This window comes from Corapipo altera, unplaced genomic scaffold (genome assembly GCF_003945725.1).
Source record: "Corapipo altera isolate COAL_440 unplaced genomic scaffold, ASM394572v1 327, whole genome shotgun sequence".
Classification (NCBI taxonomy): Eukaryota; Metazoa; Chordata; class Aves; order Passeriformes; family Pipridae; genus Corapipo; species Corapipo altera.
In genome coordinates, this window is record NW_020885004.1 from 1,027,568 (window position 1) to 1,046,763 (window position 19,196).

The 19,196-nt window shown below is 44.9% G+C and overlaps 1 protein-coding gene across 3 annotated transcripts in view; it reads left to right on the forward strand.

Annotated features, from left to right (window-relative positions):
- Positions 1-19,196, forward strand: part of TLL2 (tolloid like 2) — an 89,771-nt gene that overhangs the window by 22,834 nt on the left and 47,741 nt on the right. For 2 of the 3 annotated variants that reach the window (XM_027667264.1, XM_027667266.1), the window contains exon 2: positions 11,633-11,743. The exons of the other annotated variant lie outside the window; for it this stretch is intronic. In XM_027667264.1, coding sequence (XP_027523065.1) covers positions 11,633-11,743 — 111 coding nt within the window. The remainder of the gene's footprint in view (positions 1-11,632; positions 11,744-19,196) is intronic. 3 annotated transcript variants of the gene reach the window in all.

Sequence of the window (19,196 nt, forward strand, 5' to 3'; positions counted from 1 at the left end):
AGAATTTAACATCAGCACATTTGCATGACTGATCGGATTTGTCTCGCTTCTATGACGACATTGTTTCTATGGAAAATTAATGGATTCTCACGTTGTATTTTTAATGGCTGAAACCACCTCTCTGCCCACCCTCCCATACCCGAGCTTTCAGAGGGGAAGTCTGTAAACAGCTCAAATTAGCTATCCTCCGTAAATAGCTCCCATTTTTTTCCTGCCTGCTGTCCATTTCTTTTTTCTCTTCCAACAGGGCTGCAACACTCCTCTCCTGGTGCTGGTGGAAGAAGAACAATGAGTAAAATGAGCTTATGTTTGCTTTCCTTGTCTGGCCCTTGAATAGATGTGATCTATCATGAACTCCCCCCTTTCATCCAGGACCATGTGGTTTTAAGTTGTCAGCCTGCCTTAAAGTTTGCTCCAAGCAGGCCTGGGTTGCTGCCTTCCTTTTTTGAGGATGCAGCTCAGTTAATGGCTCCGCTTCTTGTTCATTTTTGCCATGAGCCAATTTCTTCTGTGGGTGGGCAGGTGGCAGTGAATCTCCTGCCTATCTGGGGTCACCCATTCCTCTACTGCAGTGCTTGGGGTGAGAACAGTGAAGTTTTGAAACCTAGTGTGTCTGGCCACCTGAAGGAAAAGCATCTCTCCCCAAATGATGCAATTAAATAAGTAATAATGGTTCACTTTGCATTGTGAGCATGACCAGTGAAATGTCCTGAGTGGGGGGACAGGGCTTAGCCACTGAACCACAGGAAGTTAGAGTTAGAACGGTTTTAGTCTTAAATTTTCTTCTGTCATCTCTAAGGTTATATTTCTCAGCTTACTTTTGAGGAATAAATCCAGGGCAAGTCCCATGGTATGGGAATTACCTGAGGAGAAGGTCTGACCTGGATGTCTCCTCTCAGAAGACTGAAGCTGGTGACCATAAAGCTCACAAAGTCTTATGGGACAGCCGCTGAAGGGTGTGCAATATTTTAGGTCAAGGTCTTCTAATTCATGGTATCAAAATCAGTAGTGTTGAACAATAAACTGAATGCCTGAGACAGAAACTGCAGGCAGCCAGTTCCTGTGCCTGTCCTTCAGGTGATGATGGGGTAAGAAGGTAATCCCTAACCACCCTCACCCTTAAATGGTTGACTGCTGAAAATCAGGACCTGGCTTCCCCACAAAGCAAAGGGGAAGGTCCTTTGAAAAGAGCTTGTTCCATTCCTGCACAGCTAGTTTCCCTTATTTTCCCGCCTACCCCAGTCTTGGCCTGTGCACTGGGGGTGTGCTTCCTGCTAAAGATCCTGCTTCCAGCCCCACAAGCCCAAGGTGGGGTGCTGTCTCTTGTTGAGAGTAGGTGAAGTTATTTGGGACCTCAACTGATCTTCGTATTCCTACCTTCTGGTTTTAGGTCCAGGTACCTGGAGTACCAAACCAGCCTGGTATCTCAGCTTGGAGGTGGTGTTTGCCAGTGGAATAGGCTTTACATTAATGTTTTGGTAATTGAGAAGCACTACTACAAATGGCAGGCAGGAAACTATAGAAAAGTGATTGCTTAGTTATTTAGGACAAAAACATTTTCAGTTTTTTAAGCAAAAATGATAAAAGTAGGGAAACTAAGTGGTTGCTTTGAATTTTCATGGTGGGGGGAGAAAAGGGAGCAAGAGAGAATCTGCTCTGTGCTGGCAGAGACTGGGCTGAAGCAATGGACTGTGCAAAGTGTTACTTTCTGGATGCGATTGTTGCTTGGGGCTTTGGATTATATTAGCGTGGAAAAAATGCCTCCAAGGGAAGGGGCACAAATCACAGCTGGGCCAATAGGGAGGGAAAGAGGACTATAAAACAGGAAATCAATTTAATACTCAGTGGGTGTTTGCATCGTGCTCACCCTTCCTTCAAATTGCCAAAGGAAAGATTAATTAAAGTTATATTGAGCAGCAAAAATGATGGAGGGGGTGAGATGGGGCTTGTGTGGTTCAGCTTTCTCCATAATTAATTGACAAAGGCATTCTTGGATTTCATTACCCAGAACCTTGCTGTCTCCTGCTCTTAAAGGGCAGCTGAAGCAATGCTGGATTTCTAAGTCAGCATTGCTGCCTTGCAGGTTGAGCTAACTAGGGTCACTTCATAGGCACTTGGGGAAGAGGCTTCCTCTGTCAGATAGTGCCACTCTGCTATTTATGGGTCCTGTCATTTCAGATCAGACACAAAATACTTTCATCTGCTTATGGTTTTGTTTCCTGGTTCCCATTTCTGTTAATGTTGAGAGCTGTATGCACTGCAAGTTGGAGGTGTTGGCTGGGGTGCTGGTGCCTAGGTCTCTTCTCTGTCTGCTGCCTTTATTTAATCAGAATAACTTTTGAGCAGGGTGTGATAGAAGCTGTTGGAGGCCAGGGCTTGTCTGGACCACTTGCTAACTGTCAAAAAGGGAGAGAATTCTATGTGGCTTCACTTTCCCTGTATCGTGATCCAGCTGCCATCTGTGTCCTTTCTGTACTTTTCATGAAAAGCTGCACCTGATCAGTGGTATCTTTGTGAGAGGCTTTTCCTGCTTGCACCAGCTGCTTTGCTGGGCTGTTGTGTAGTACTTTCCCTCTCTGAGTTAGACTTTGGAGACACCAGGGATTTGTCTTTGTGATGGAGTTTCAGAAGCCAAGTCCCATAAGTTGAGATGCAGCTCAACCTGCCAGGGTCTGCCTATCTGTGACTAGAGCACTTCCTCCCAAAACTTCTCTTGAAGACCTTTATTTGGTTTGATGCTGGAGCTTCCCTTAAACCTAGCTGAATGTGAAGCTTTCTGTTCTTGTCCTTCTGAAAAGGAGCTGTGGCAGTCCTCTGATGCTGTTGAAATAAGCAGGGCAAGAGGAATTCTCTACATACTGTACTATCACAAGAGAAAAGTTTTGCTGTCTGCTCAGTGGTCCAAGGTCTGGCAGTCCTGGAAGTTTGTTTCCTCTGTTGATTTCCATAATAGATGACTGAATATGCTCACTAGGCAGGACAGGGACATGTAGAGCAGGCTGAAGCTTTGGATTAACTGGATGCAGCAGTTCCAGTCTTTATTGGCAGTGTGAGCACTGTTGTCATGCCCATCTTCTGTTTGTCATTCACTGTTGCTCTGATGGCTTGATAGCACCTGGCTGTGGGATACTGCAGAAAACAACCTTTTTGTCTAAAAAATATGTCTCTTGATGCAAGGCCAGTACTAGGTGTTCCTACAATCAGTTGTAATCTATTGGACCAAGAAGGAGAGAAAGTGATTGCAACTTAGTGCAAATGCTGGTTTGACACTTCTTAAACCAGCTAGGACAGAAGAAACAACAGTTGAATTGGTTAAATCACATGAAGTTTGCAAATCAAGGGTTCATGTTTTGTTTTGGTTTTGGCAAGGGCATCTGGTCAGTTGACTTAAAGAGAGATACCATGTCTATTCCGATTCACTGTTGGCTTTTCCTCTGTGTGGCTCTGAACTTTGTGTAACTTGGAGAACAAACAGACTTATGAACACTAACCCTCTTTAAAAGCAATTTCCCAGCAGTCTCTTCTACAAGCTAGGAAGGTATCAGCTCATGTGTGTAGGTAGCTAAAGACACAGTATATGTGTTTACTCCTCATCCCTGGATGCTCTAAAGAGCGATTGTTTCTTCACAGTCCACTAGCTAAGTGCAGTAAAAGAGTTGTTTTTTCTAGCCTACCTTATGTGCAGACTGTTTCCTCAAACACTAAGCGATTGCAAATGGAGAGAAGTCCATGCAAGGATGAGATGATGGGAGGGGGTGGTATTGAGTTGAGAACTAGGCATTAGGGTGGAGGGAAAAAAATGGTGAGCTGGGAGAAGTTGCAAGGAAAGAATCTCACTTCGAAGTGGTGGCACAGGGTGGGGACATGCTGCTTGTGCTTGGGAACAAGCTATATCTGAAAGCCCTTCCTGGCTTTTGAGAAAATAAAGTGCTGAAATTGAGCCCCCTCCTCAGCAGAGCAGAGCATCCTGGCTGTGGTGAATTGGACAGGAATCAGGAAGGATACCTGTGTCCTTCAGGCAGCAGGAAGGGGCCAAGGTTGCCTGGTCAGGACAGCTGAGTGAGTTGCAGAGTTTGGTTTCACTTGCAGAGGAGTGAGGTCTCCGAGTGAATTTAACTGCCTGTGGGGTGTCTTTGTGGATGTCTGTCTGTCTTGAGGGGTAGAGATCAAGCTACATGCATTTGTGTGTCCATGATAGCTTCTTCTTAAAGTCTGTTTTCTGCTTACATGTAAAATGTGGCCAAGAGGCACTGTGCAGACTGCATACTGCTTTCAGGGAGAAAAATTCGGAGATGCACAACCAGATCCCTGTCTCATGTCAGCATTGCCATGGAACATACACTGTCACCTAGGCAGAAAAGAGAGAGCAAAAGTATTATGAAGCTCACATACCTCAATGTACTTCCCATGGAAGCAGGAGGGGTTAAGTCAGTCCCTTGGGGTTTAGCACACCACTTTACAGGGGAGCAGCTTCCTTAAACCTCTAAGGTGGTCTGAAGTATTGGGCAGCAGACATCCATCCCCCTGCAGCGCTCTCTTATGAAGGTGCAGGTGTTTAACCATTTCAGAGCCCGTAGAGGGAGCTGCTTTGCTGCCTGTGGTATGGATTTCCAGGACTGTTTGTTTACATATGCCCTCCTGCATTGTTCATCCTACCAGGAATGGGTTGGTTCATAGATCATCAGACTGGGGTGACTGCCACGTCAAAGTGGAAAAGATTAAGACCTTGAGTGAGGAAATAACCAGCAGCAGGAGAGTTATGAATTTTCAAATGAAAATATCTTTCTCCTAACCTAATTATGGCAAGCATTATTGCTCGGTTTCTGGTTAAAATAACATGGTATTCAGCCCAGGAAGAGCAAAGCTGGGCATTGTGTAGGCTCATGTGTATGTTTACAGTTTTGGACAAACTCAAGCCCAAAGCATTTCTTAGCTCCTGCATTGTCACCTTCCAGGAAAGGAAATGCATTGAACATGAATCAGAATTTCTGGCCTAATTCAGTCTCCTGCAGATCACTTCCCAAAGAAGGGTGCTGTGGGAGCACTACACGTGATAGTTTACGGAGTTTAGGTTTCTGCAGAAGTCTAAACAGGCATTTGAACTCTGATTCCCAAGAAATTTTGTGGGTTTTAAGTATTTGTTGTCAATTAGAAGTAGACCATCTTCATAGACATTCCTACACAAACTGGGACTAATTTCTGAAGCAAAATGTGCTCCCTGGATAGGGGAACTTCCCACTGAAAACTGAATCACCAAGTCCCTATTGCCAGGTATCCCCACTGATGCCAGACACCAACTCCAGTTTGAAACACCCTTGCTGACTGGAGGGGTTTGCTGTCAGAGCCTTCAAGGCAGCTTATCCCCAAAGCTGACCAGTGGGAAACTTCTGATCATTCCTACTGAGGAGAAACCAACTGATCCAGATAAAAAGGAAATGGCTGAATGTGGCAGTCCTGATGCTTTTCTTTCACTTATTGCTGCCACTTGTTTCCCATCTTTCTTTGGCTTGAGCATGCAGTGCTCAGGACTTGGCTCTATTTCCAAAGTGTTGGTCTGGGCTTTTTTCTCTCTCTTCTTGCACTGGTTTATGACTTATTTTGAGGCTTTGTTTTCCCCTCTGACATAGTTGTTACTTTCCCTTGGGAAATGTGTTGAATTTTTTTCTTTAAGGTATAAATCTTAGCATGCTTCAGAATACTGTTCTGCTGGTTCCTGTGCCAGCAGGCAGTTCAGCAACAGACCTGTCTTCCTGTGAGGAAAGAAATATGGAGGTGCTGGGAACTTTGATCTGTTGATTTATTTTCTTATTGTTAGACTGCAGAGTGTGGCCAGCCCTGAAAATTAAATCACACAGCACTCAGACCTGTCTGGTTGGGAAGCATCAGAAAATAGTCAAAAATAACCTGGTGTGGTTTTGTCATATTGCTGTTTGCCAGGAGGTGGCATGTGTTACTGTGTCCACATAGGACCAGCACTCCTTGCCAGTAGCTCATGTTGCTCAGGTGGGAGGGACATTGTTTTTCCCTTATACTGTTTGGATATGGCACAGTCAATTCTAGAACAAAAGGAACTAACTGGTGTCCTAGGATCTTTTCATAATGTAGATGATGGAGAGCAGAGATCTGGGTGGGGATAGACATTGTGCCTTACAAATACATGCGAGACTGATCTCATGGGTGGGTTCAGAGCACATCCTTCAATTGCACTGTGAGACCCAAAAAGATGGTGTGGCTCATCACTTGGGTGACAGATCCAAGTCTGAGGCAGGCAGGCTTTGTCGGTTACCTGGTAGTGGCATCTGTTCATGCTTACAGAATTGGAGATGTCAAGGTTAATTGTGCAAACACTTCTTCCGTGTGTATTTTTGCATTGGGTTTCTGTGGCCAGGTTTTGGTAGCAGGGGGGCTACAGGGGTGGCTTCTATGACAAGCTGCCAGAAGCTTTGTCCATATCTGGTAGAGCCAATGCCAGCTGGCTCCAGAACGGACCTGCTGCTGGCCAAGGCCGAGCCAATCAGGAATGACAGTAACACCTCTGTGATAACATACTTAAGAAAGGGAAAAAAGTTATTGTGCAGATGAAAATTGCAGCCAGAGAAGAGCAGAGTGAAAACATGTGAACAACAACATAGACACCAAGGTCAGTGGAGAAGGAGGGGGAGGGGGTGCTCCAGGCCCTGGAGCTGAGGTTCCCCTGCAGCCCATGGTGCAGACCATGGTGGAGCAGCTGTGCCCCCGTGCAGCCCATGGAGGACCATCGGGGTACAGAGACCGACCTGCAGCCCATGGAGGACCATCGAGATGCAGAGACCCACCTGCAGCCCATGGAGGAGCCCATGCCAGAGCAGGTGGATGCCCAAAGGAGGCTGTGACCCTGTGGAAGGCTCATGCTGGAGCAGGGACCTGCTGACCTATGGAGAGAGGAGCCAGAAACCTGCCAGGTTTCCTGGTAGGACTTGTGGCCATGTGGGGGACCCATGCTGGAGCAGTCTGTACCTGAATGCACCCCATGGAAAGGCACCCACATTGCAGCAGTTTGTGAAGAACTGTTGCCCATGGGATGGACTCACATTAGAGAAGTTTGTGAAGGACTGTCTCCTGTGGGAGGGACCCCATGCTGGAGCAGGGGAAGGACTCCTCTCTCTGAGCAGCAGCAAAAACAATTTGTGATGAACTGACCCTAACCCCCATTCCCCTTCTCCCTGTGCTGCTGGGGGGGGAGGAGATAGAACTTGGGAAAGAGGGAGGGGTTGGGGGAAGTTGTTTTCAAGATTTTACTTCTCATTATCCTGCTCTGATTTTTGTCAGTAAGAAATTTAATTAATATTCCCAATTCGAGTCTGTTTTGCCCGTGACAGTAATCAGTGAGTGTTCTCTCCTGGTCCTTATCTCAACCCATGAACCCTTTGTTATATTTTCTCTCCTTTGTCCAGTTGCAGAGGGGAGTGAGGGAGCAGCTTTGGTGGGTGCCTGACGTCCAGCCAGGGTCAACCCACTACAGTCTGTATTGATACAAGTAGTCATGAGGTACCTCTGCTTGGGGACCCAGGTATCATCTACATACAGAGGTTGTGAACACAAGTGAAAACTGAATTTAAGTTGTGAGTACTGATGAAATGATTCTGAAGCATCTACTTAGGTTCACATTGCTCTTTGTTTTCCATGCCTATTGCTGTACTACACTGTGGGACACCTGCTCAGCAAGAGCAGCAAAACTATATTAGAGCTGTGCTAGGAGAGCTGAAAGGAAGTCTGTCAGTGTGAGCTGTGCCAGCCAGCTGCAAATTCAGGCAAGGCCCTTGAGCTGGTCACTTACACAACTTAGCGTGGCCATACAGAAAGAGGACCCCTTTGGCTCAGGGTGGAAGACATAGTCTTCAATCCAGGTTCAGATCCCATTCAGCACCTAAAACCTGCCATTTCTTAATAAAAGCTTCAGTAAGTGAAAGAGCCTGTGTTTGAGGTGGAGTGGGATGGAGGGAGCTTTCCTGGCAGGCAGGTTTATACCTGTTTCCAAGGCCTCTCTTTCTGGTCAGTCTCAGTCACATCTGGTCCTGATGGGTGCTACAGAGAAAATCGCAGGGGTCTTCCATAGCATGCAGAGGGTGACTGCTTTGTTGATCCCCATCATCAGGGGAAATCTGTAGCCTACGCTCATGCTGGAATAGGGGCTTCCTGGCAAGAGATCATGGCAGGCAAATGGATGAAAATTTTGCTCCAGCTTGGTGGCTGGAATAGAAGGGAATTGTTTGGGGGTGTTGGGAGGGGGGAGGAACAGACTGGAGGTGATTTGCAGGGAAGAGCAGTGAAGTTTTTAGAAAGAAGACAGTGTGTGCTGTCACATTGCTGGGGACTCCCCAAAATGTTACTGTGGAAGGTGAGGACTGTGAAGACATTGGTGGTTTTGTCCCCCACATGGGGGGAGCACCTGGAGAAACTGTTGAACCTGTCCTCTGCCCAAAAGGAAATGTTCTTCCCAGTGCCGTCTGCCATACTCTCCTGGCGTCATGGAACCTTTGTGCTCAGCACACAATTCAGACATCAGCATGCGGACTGTTTTCCTCGGGGAGAAATGTGCTGAAAACACAGACAGCTTGCCAGGCTGCTTTTTTCATTTGGGTGCAGAATTTGTTTGTCAAACACAGTCATCCTTCCCCTTTGCCCTAGCAGACAAACACTGCCCAAATGCATATCCTGGGAGGTGGTGAGGTTAAGCATTCAGGTGATTGGTGCAGGTTACCAGTCTAGCATAGAAGCGAACTCTCTCATATTGGCTCCATCAACCTCAGTAAGAGCTGCTGTGTTCTTACTATCCAGAGCTATTAAAGCATCTTCTCAAAGAAAAGCTGGCACGCTATTGCACTGTCTTAAGAGTTTGCACCTGGGTGTACACTGCAGAGCTCTGCCAAGAGAAACACTGGTTTCCAAGCTTGTTAGCCTGCTGTTTGGAGTTTTAAATTTTTTTGTTTGGTTGGTTTTTGTTTTTTCTTTTTGGAAATTCTCCCACATTAAATTAAAAAGGAGATCTTGGTAAAGGAAATCAGAAGGGAAGATTTGAGATGCTTCATTTGCCAGCAGTCTCTGAACTTGTGACCTTTTAAAATAAAGTACTTGTGCTTTCCTGTGGGACAGCTCCGTTGGGATGGAGGCAGGCTTTCAGGCTTGTGTCTTTAGGAAGGGGCCTTTGACAGCATAGGAGAAGTTGCAGTGCAACATTCTCAGCCGGGACTTCCAGTATGGAAAGTTGTTCAGCTGGTTGGGGACTGTGATAAATCATGGTTCGCCTGGAGCACGCTGGGACTGCAGAGAGCTGGAAATAAATGCTAGGGAAATTCAGCTTTTGTAGTGGGCTATCTTTCAGGATGATGTATGGCTTTGTAACAGAGATTCCTTTGCTAGGGCTGGGAGAAAACTGCTGCCTTCCATTGGAAGGAAAACGTAACAATTCTGTTGATGTAAATCCACGCTGCAGGCTTGCCCTGAAAGATGTGCTTTGGCATGGGCCGCCTTGGCCTGAGAAACAGACTGTGGTACTAATGGAAAAGAGCCACAGAGAGCCCAGGGCAGTGACAATTAGTTTGGGGCTGAAATGGAATGGTAGGTTTGACGGGAGGGTAGGGAATGGGGGTGGTAGTTGGCCAGTATAGTAATGACTTACCAAGGGTGGCTGGGGAGGGAATTGGATGGCATGGGGTGCCATTTGCATCTCTGCCCCTTGACTGCCACATTGTCCTGAGCAAGTAATTTCTCTGGATGGATAAAATGTCTTCTCTTCAAATTGAAGCCTATGTCACTGCTTTTCTCCACTGACCATTCCCAATCAGCTTGGGATGTTTGGCTGTGCTCGTAGACATGTTACCTGATGGAGATCTGACAGTGTTTTAAGTTCTCTGCTCTGAGTGAGGGCTTGGATTGCCCAGAAGTTGAGGAGAGCCTGAGTTCTGTGTTTGTGTAGCAAACAGAGGTTCTCCCCTAGTTATAACTGATGTCAGTCTGTGTATAGGTTTGTCTGCACTAACTGCGTCCTCTCCTGGAGCTGGGTTTTGGTAGCACTGTTAAGGAGACCCAGCCAAATTGCTGGAGCCAGCCTCTTCTTCGGCTGTCTCCCATCCCCTGCTGTGGCCAGGTAGCTGGGGGACAGCTTTGTCCCAGGGAAAGGGAGAAGCAGCAGAGTCACCCTCTGCTCATGCCAGGACTCTGGCGCTTGTAGTAGGCAGCAGGCAAAGAATTCTTGCCATGCCCACATCCCAGATCAGGGACCTTGGCAAATGTTGTGCTGACTGAAGTGCTGAAATGCAGAATAGAGGAAGCAAGTGCCACATCAGAACCAGCACCATGTTGTGTCAGAGAAAACTCTGAGTTAACTTTTCATTATTCAGTTGCCACTGAATACCAGAAGTCTGATTGCAGGTTTCTGATATTCAGGCAAAGGTATGTATTCCATTTGGTCTTGGCAATAAAGTGAGATGATCAGCAAAATACATTGGTTTCTCAGGCCTAATGGGCTTTGATCAGTGATGTTGGTAGTGTAGCAGTGGGATGTTTTTTCCCCTCAAGTAACATAAATGTTTTTGTCTTAACAAGAGAAAAAAAAAAAGCAATTTCATCAAATCTGGTCACTGTTGCAGACAGTGACTTGGTGTTGTTCCTTGTCTGACTGAGTTCTCTTGAACTGTATCATCTGTTATTTTGCTCTGCTTTTTCTTATTTTTCATCAGCCTATACAGACTTCTTTTATGAGTTTTAACAGCTCTCTTTGTAATCTGTTTGTTATCTCTCAAAGATCTGTTTTGCTTGGTCAACTGCCTCATTGCCTGTGTTTATTTTGTTCAAATTCCCAAAATGGTAACTATACACTGTGCAGCATCAACTTGGTCAGGATATTTCAGGGGTATAATTTTTTCCACTCAAATGATTTGTAGTCTGCTTCTCTGAGCTGTGAATGTCAAGTTATCATCTTGTTTACCTTATTTTCCTGACTTCTGGCTGAAATTCAAATATTTTTACAAAATTAAAAATTCTGCAAACTTAAATCTGGCTAACTGATCCACAAGGGGGCAAATAACTGGTGTTTTTCCAGCGAAGTGGAAATGGTAGACTGGCTCTCAGTTTGGATTGAGACCAATGCAGTGTGTCTGGGTGCTAACTGCATGTGTGGGGTCCTGAAGGCTGTAGCCTTTAGATATACGCTGCTGAGCTTGAGTGCTTCACTGCTGTCCTCCCATCTTATGCACATTGTTAGCAAGGGGATGGTGTGGGTGCAACATCTCAGTCAGAATCTGAGCTGTGACTTAGCTAGTCCCTTCACAGGAACTAGGACAATGCTGGTGCCAAACCTTCTGTAGGCTTTAATCAAGAGTGAACACCACCACCTGGCTGAGAGTCAGACCTATAACAAGTGACACAAGGAAACTCAGTTAATATCTTCTCATCTTGGTGGATCTACATTGTAAATTAAGCGCTGTCATTTGGCTACCACCAATGTCCACTCTGTACTTTTAAAACTGCAGCAGTGTATGACCTTTTTCTGGTCCATGAAGTCATTGCCTTTTAGGTGCGTTACAGGCCCCCTGGGAATTGTACTTTCCTTCCAAACTAAAAACTAAACTAATTGCCCTTTTTTTCTCTCCAGCTGCCTTTTGGGGAGATATCGCTTTAGATGAAGATGATCTGAAGCTGTTTCAAATAGACAGAACTGTTGACTTAAAAAAGCACTCAGATGGCAATGCAAGACACACTTCAGGTAAGGGCAGCCCTGGGGCGATGCCTTCTTTCACCTGGTTTTGTCCTTAGGGAGGGAGGGCTTCCATTTCGCTTGTGATGCCTGTTCCCACGGCCAGGGTGGTGCATGCAGAGCTTCGTTATTGCACTGAGGGTGACATCCAACTCTGAACTTTGTTAAATAAAACACAAGTCACAATTTGATGTAGCCAAATCCTATCTTGTCTGTGGGAGAAGATTTTCAAATTTACAGAGTAGTTACTCTTTCTATGAGGAACTACCTTTTTGCCAGTTTGAAAGGAACTATGTTTGAAGTTGGGCTACACAGTGTAGCAGGAGTTTTGACTCTTAGTGTGCTCCTCCTTTTTCTTTCACTATATGATCCTTAATGGAATAACACATCTTTTCAGCTATCTACCTAGGTAAAACCCACTGCAGTCTAGTGTACAGACTACCCTTGAAGTGGTATTCTAATTGAAATAGGTAAACAGTTGTGTTGATTTTCTGTAAAGTATATGCTTATGTTGCCCCCCTACACAACTCTTACGTATGCTCAGCCTTGTGCCAGACCAAAGTTGTTTCTTGACTCAGGAGCTCTGACTGGACTCCAGCTCTAACTGTCCCTGAAATGTTCTGCAGTGGGTTCAGAGGGTTCCCCACAATACTGTTGCCTCTACTCCACTTAACGCTGCAAGAGAGAAATTGCTGGGAGTCTGATCTCTGAGAGATACCAGAGGGACTGGAGACAGAGCAGGTCAGGACAAACTTCTTTTCTGTCTTTGATGTTCTGCCTCTAGGTTAGCAACTAGGGTGAAAGCTTGGGTAGAGGCAGAAATCAGTGAAATTGTATGTTCACCTGTCCCCTGTGCAACTCAGCTCATATATCATTTGAAAGCACTGGTGGCTGGTTCTGTTTCCTTGTGACTGCCTGTCTTTGGCTTCAGAGCATCTAAGCTCTGTGTAGGTCCTGCTGTGAGGATGAGTGCTCCAGCTTCCTGTTGGGATAAGTGTGAAAGATGGCACATCCGACACAGGCATACTTTAGATGTTGATGTAACTGATTAAACTCATGCAGGTGCTGAAATTATTGGCAGAGGAGGGCTGTCCCGTTCTTCAGATTATGGATAGCTCCCTGGAAATACCATTTTCCTGCATTATCGTGTCACTTAGCACACTTATTTTGTGTTTTGGGCTGTGACACATTGTCAGGTGATAGGTTATTAGGAGTAGGTTGCCTTCAGATCAATCAGAAAATGAGGACTAACTGAGTGGGACAGGCAGCATTCATCTCTTCCACGTCCTTTTGTCAGTTCCTGAAGTTAGATGGGGACACTTCTGGGGAAGAAAAGCCAGATGATGTCTGACTGTATCAGTTTTCTCTGGTAACTTTTTTAGTTGTCATATCAAGCACATTTCTTTTACTTGGCACTGGTGCCAGACCCATGCCATCTGGAAAATGAACTGAATTTTATAACTCACATCTGTATCATGCAATGCAGCCATTGGTCTCTTACAGCCATGGCTCATGTTGTGTGGTTGGACTAGACTCTTCTTCACACTTTCTGCTGGTGCATCATACAGTGCTTTGCATTAGGTGAATGGAGATGTCATGTCACTCATTTGCCCCTGTCCTCATCTCTGGCAGGTTTCCTTTGTACCCTGGGAGTGCAAGCTGACAAATAGACAGCCCCTGTGACTGTGATGCTTTCTGCAGAGCACACACAGAGGGATCTCTGTGTTCACCTGCCTTGTGAGGGGCTCTCTGCAGAGGCAGGAGGGGCTGATCCTTCTCTTGTGGGGCTTGCTTGACACTCATGTGAATTGTAAGAGGGTGGTCTACTTTAGCATGGTGGGATTGGGATTCATTCTTCCCTGGAAGAAAATCCTGCTCTCTGCTTTATTTCCAGTGGGAAGAATGCAACCTCTGTACAGAAACAGCCTAAGACCTTTTATGAATGGAACCCCTTGAATTATAACATTTCAGAGTTTCCTAAAGCTGTTAATCGGATTAGTTGTATAGCGGAGGAAGTACTTAATACGTAGATACAGACGCACAGGCACTTCGTAGCTGGGAGTTGCAGTTCTGAACATGCTATTAGCCAGGCATTCTTCTTGCCCTGTGTTGCTTCCTTGTTCCCAGAAAATGATGTTCAGCTGGGAGGAGGAGTAGAAATTGTGCCATTTGATACCGTTGGGCTATTTATAGGTATACACCCTAATAGCTTGTGTGGAGCATCTGCACCTGTCAGGCTCTGGAGGAAGAATGAGGTTCCCATGTATTTAGGGGTAATGGGGCACTTGGTTCTTCTCTGGATCCAACTGATGTGCATCTGCCTTAGTGAAAGCTTTGCCTTGGCTGGTAAGGGCTGAGACTGTCAGATGTTTCAAGTTTTCCCCTTCATCACCTTCTTCTAGTCATTGTCTAGAAAATAGCTAGGTACTTTCCTGGGCCCTTTAGAGGGAGGAGCAGGGAATCTGAGGAGTATTTGGATTCTGCCACAGATCTCTGTTGTGAGCTTCACAGTACGAGTGTTTTACCTGAAGCTTAGTTTTACACTCATTAGTGATCTGGCAAAAGGACTGTTTAGAAGTTGCACGTTTGAGCTTCCTTTGAGTTGAAATAAGATTGATATAATTTTCTAAACCAGAAATATTTTTCCCCTCGTTGGCTGTTCTCCTTTGAATCTCCTAAACTCAGAGAATTCCCTCTGATCTTTTTATGTGTTGCTTTATATTATGAGAGATTCTGCAGACCAAAGTATCCCCTCCAATTCACTTGCTCATCCTGTTATTACCATCTGTAATGCCATATAAAATCTGCCAAACAGGGAAGTTCTCCTCCCCCCTTAAAGATGTTTTGCAGCTAGAAGAAGGGAGAAACAATGAGGAACATTGTTAAAATGAAAGTCCTACTTTGCATTTAAAATCTTTAGGCTGCCTCTCTATCTCTGTTTCTGTGGGATTAAGTTTAGATGTTATGTTTACTATGAAAAATCAGGTGTTCTCATGCAGTGGTGTTGAAATGGATACCTTTAGGATTTGGCCCCATGGAGAAACAGTAATGGTTCAAAACATAATGAAATGAATCCGGTACCTGGAGATCTGCCAGTGAGTGCTATCTCAGCAAACCCATGCATCACCAACTCCTAATCACTTTGATAAAAGGTTTTTCAAAAAGCTTTCAGTTTTGAAAAGTTTCTCATACTTTTTTTTTTTCTAAAACCTCAGTGAAAATTTTGGCTTTTGCAATATAATTTTCATTTAGAAGAAACTTGACTGCAAGCTTTGAGGACTCCTCTACTGCAATGGGAAAAAAGGGTGGAAAACTGCACAGTGTCACACCTCTTTTGGACACAAATGAGTCCACTGGTGCATGTTGATTATCTGCTGAAGCATTAGCCACAGAAGACGACCTTATTTCTTGCCATATCTGTGGGAAGTATGTGCCTGTTTAATACTAACTGGCTTAATTTAAGTCTTTACAGACATTTTAGGGACTAAGAGGACTTTTCTGATATATTACCTCTTTTCCTGATTTTTCTATCACAGAGGCAGTTTATAGTCCTGAAAGGCACCTCTGTGAGTGAGAAAGGCAAGTTTGTCTCTTCAGGGTTTGGCAGCAGCAGATCAGAAGCCAGGGGAGTCTGGCTGCCCTCACTGATGCCATGCTGTGCTGGGCTTGCTGCTGAGAAGCTGACTCTGCATGCCACTGCCGCCAAGAATGCTTTTCAAGAACAGTCAAAACAGGTTTTCTTTGCTTCTCATCCCGAGAGGTTTTTAGGCTCGTGGCTTGAAGACCTTGATGAGGCTTTCACACTGCCACAAATGACTGTTGGAAGAGATTTACAGAGCACCTCTGCTAACTAGAGTGAGTAATACTTCAGATAACAGTGCAGCCAGGAGTGGAATATATTTGAACGCAGGCTTTTTACTGAAATCAGGAGACTGGAGGCTCTGACAGCAAAGTCATGCAAATAATTCTCTGGCAAATGAGACCGACCAGAGTTCCACATTAAACCTTGTCCTAATAAGAACAGGGAGTTGCTTTGTTTGCAACACCTCTGCTGTTCTTGAGTGTACTGTGAAAATGCAGGCAGCTACTCTGCTGCTTCACCACACCTGCACAAGGGCCCTTCTGCAAGAAGATGCTTTGCTTTTGCTTAAGATGCCTAAGATCACTGACTCTGGTTGCATTATTGAGGCAAGGCATTGATTACCATGTAAGCTGGGATTACTTGCAGGACAGGGGGCTGGACACAGCTCTCCTGCTAAGAGTTGTGCTGCTTAGCTTTGGTGGAGAGTAAGACTTCTCTAGTGGAATAGTTAAGGTGGTAGTGGCAGTCAAAAGCAGGGCTTCTGCTGTTTCACTTGGTGAGCAGTTGTTCACTGAGCAGGGGCTGTGACCAGTAGTAGTGTTGCACATTTCATTTGAGTCCTCTTTGATGCTACTGAAGTGTTTCTAATGAAATTTAATTTAGTGCAAAATGCACTTTTCGAAGAGTGCAAAATCCAGGGATTTTAGACCATGACTGACTGAGATTCCAGGGAAGATCTGATTTATGGATTCGAAGGTGAGACTCTTAAATTCAGCTGACTTGGCACTTGCATGCCAAAGTCAGCTGTTTTTCCCCTTGTAACTCATATTTGGTGCTCTACTGTAGCGACAGTTGGTTCAGGGTAGAAGAGGTGGACTTCAGCACTAGTGGATTTTGCAGAATTTTAGAATCATAGAATTTAGGGCTGCTTGGGACCCAATCTTTAATTCATTTAGACTTAGAGCAAATCTATGGATTGTGCTAACTTAACCTGAGCTGTATTGGCTGTAATTGGCCAGGAGCAACACAAATAACTATGTATGTGAAGTAACATAACCCACATCTGTGAACTCCCTGCAGAGGTCTGCTCTTCCACTGGGAAATCTTAAGTGAAGGTTGCTTCCTCCTGTGTGGGTAGAGGAACATCTTTGTTCCAACAGACCTGTCTGAGGGCTCTGTCCATCTGTTTCCATACTTCCTTTCAGTTTTCCACAACATGTGATGTGCACTCTAGGGATGTCTCTTTGCAATCCATGCAGCTTCTTAACAGGAAGAGGAGCCTCAAGAGTGGAAAGGTAGGTGCCTAATGCCTGACCTGATGCTGAGGTTTGGTTGCTGCACCAAATGATTTTCTTATGACTAGCCCAAATGTTTACCTTTTTGAGTCCATTCAATCAGAGGTTTTACTAGAGCAGACAACCATGAAATGAATTTCCCACAGTTCTGCAGTTTGCTAAGGCAAAGCAGGAGCTCCCCTTTGGAAGAACTGAGTAAGTCCTTTAGGACTGAGAGTGCTCTTGTTCACACTGCTTTTCTGAGTTACTCTCTGTCCCAAATGAACATTTCTGTGCAATGAAAGCCTTCTGCATGAATCTTCTCTTTGCAGAAAAGCAGATACTGTGCTTTTTTAATCCCAGCCCAGAGTCTTACAATCCTATTTGCAACCTTTTCAGACCTGCCTGATTTTCTCCAGCATAGAGATAACTGCCTAGAAGTCCCATGACCGTGGGCTCATGAACCTTCTAATTCTCCCTGTAGTTAAGACTCTCCTGCTAGAAAATGCTAATCTTTAGGTCTGATGTTTTCACTTCAAATGCTTTTCTTTTTGGATTCCTGAGTGACAGCTTGAAGTCCTTTCTGGAAAATACGGAGAAGCATTTTTCTCTCTAATTGCTGATCTTAGGGATGCAGTTTTGCTAGTCATAGGAATAGAATCTGCCAGTCTGGTGCCTGACGGTAGGAGAGGAGAGGTGATCAAGTCAAGATGCCAAAGCGTGGGATGTGTATGTGCAAAGAGGACAGACCTCCTTGCAGTATTCCTTCACACAGTTGGCTGTGGTGTTCCAGACTTGGCTTGTGACAAGCAGGGAGATGAAGTCTATCTCCTTTTTCCCCTTTGCTTGTGATAAAGGTCTTGCAGGTCAGGGTAAAGACAGTCCCAAGCAATAGGTGTTAAATACACCTGAATGGGCAGAGTACAACCTGAATGACACAGCCCTACTACTTGCTCTGCACTCCCCGTGGAGTAAGATGTTCTTTTTCCTCTTGCCTAGGTTCCCTGTGAAAGCTGGTCACATGCACCACAAAGTTTGTTTTGTAAATTCACTGTTCCCTGAAATCAAGTTTTCTGGATCGTGGCCTTCCACCTGTCAAAATAAATGGTTTGATTTCTGCTGTGCAGTCAATGTTCAGCCTTACATAGGGTTTTTAAAATGGTTTTATGAGCTCTGTAATATTGCTCAAATTAATCCATCCAAGCAATAAAGCTTTTTCCATTGTAACAAAAATCCCCACCTATTTCAAACTCTGCGGCTTACTCATCCTTAGTGGAAACTTTAGATTCTTTCAGAAATCAGCCAGGAAGGCAAGTAACTCAGCATCACTCTTATCAAATGCTACACTTCAGAAATTAAACAGCATGGATTTTATTAATGAGCAATTAACATTCTTTAATCACCCAAAGACATCTGCAGAAATGATATCTCTTGATGCCATGGTTGAAGCTTCTTCCAAACAGCCTGTGTCTATAGTTTCTTCCTATTCAATGTGGTGCCACCATCAGCTTTGGGCATAGCTGCAGCAGTGTTGCTGCACAGATGATGCCGAATCCCCGCTGCTCCCTGTCTGACTTTGCCTGGGTTTGGCTTTTAGCCCCACCACTTTCCCCATCCCCAAAGTTGTCTTTTAGGCATATCTCAACCACCTGGAAGCTGGTGCTGGATGGCATTATTAACTCTTTCAGGAGCTGGGGTAGTCACCATGTAGCGTTTATAACATCTGATTTCTGTTTGCAACTGTCGTGCTCTTGATCGCTCTTAATTAAATTTTCTTTCGCTCTTGTATACAGCTGGTGTAACACACTTGGAGGCTGTTCCTTTTACTGATGCCAGAAGAGTCTGAATGGTCTTTTGTGTTTAAGTGGAGGTTATTAAACAGCTTTATATTAATTAACTGTGATGCAGGGAACACATGGGCAAATGTACTTGAGGAGATCAGTTTATCCATATGGAAATTACACTGAAAGTTTAATCCATTACCCTAATTGTGAAATTTGACAGTACTTAGCCAATAACTGTGGAATTGACTAGATCATGCATTTGCTTCAGAGCTGGGCAAATGCCTAATTTCCTTGAATATTTTCTCAAATGAAAAATTGAATTTGCCTCAACTGCATAAGCTATCTTGTCATTTCTGAGAGTGTTTTAGGCATATGACTTTGGAGGCAGAAATGGTCAGTGAAAGAGTAGGATCTAATAAGTTCTGAGAGCAGTCATTGCAGGAGGGTCACTTGGCAAGACTGGCTGGGATGCCTTGATCCTCAGGCTCTCTCCTTTCAAGCAGGAATGTTGCTGTGCCCACAAAATAAAAGCAGCTTACTCCAGTCAGAAAAATAACTGGAAGTTCCAAGAAGCAACTGGTTGCCAAAATGGCTTGATGGAC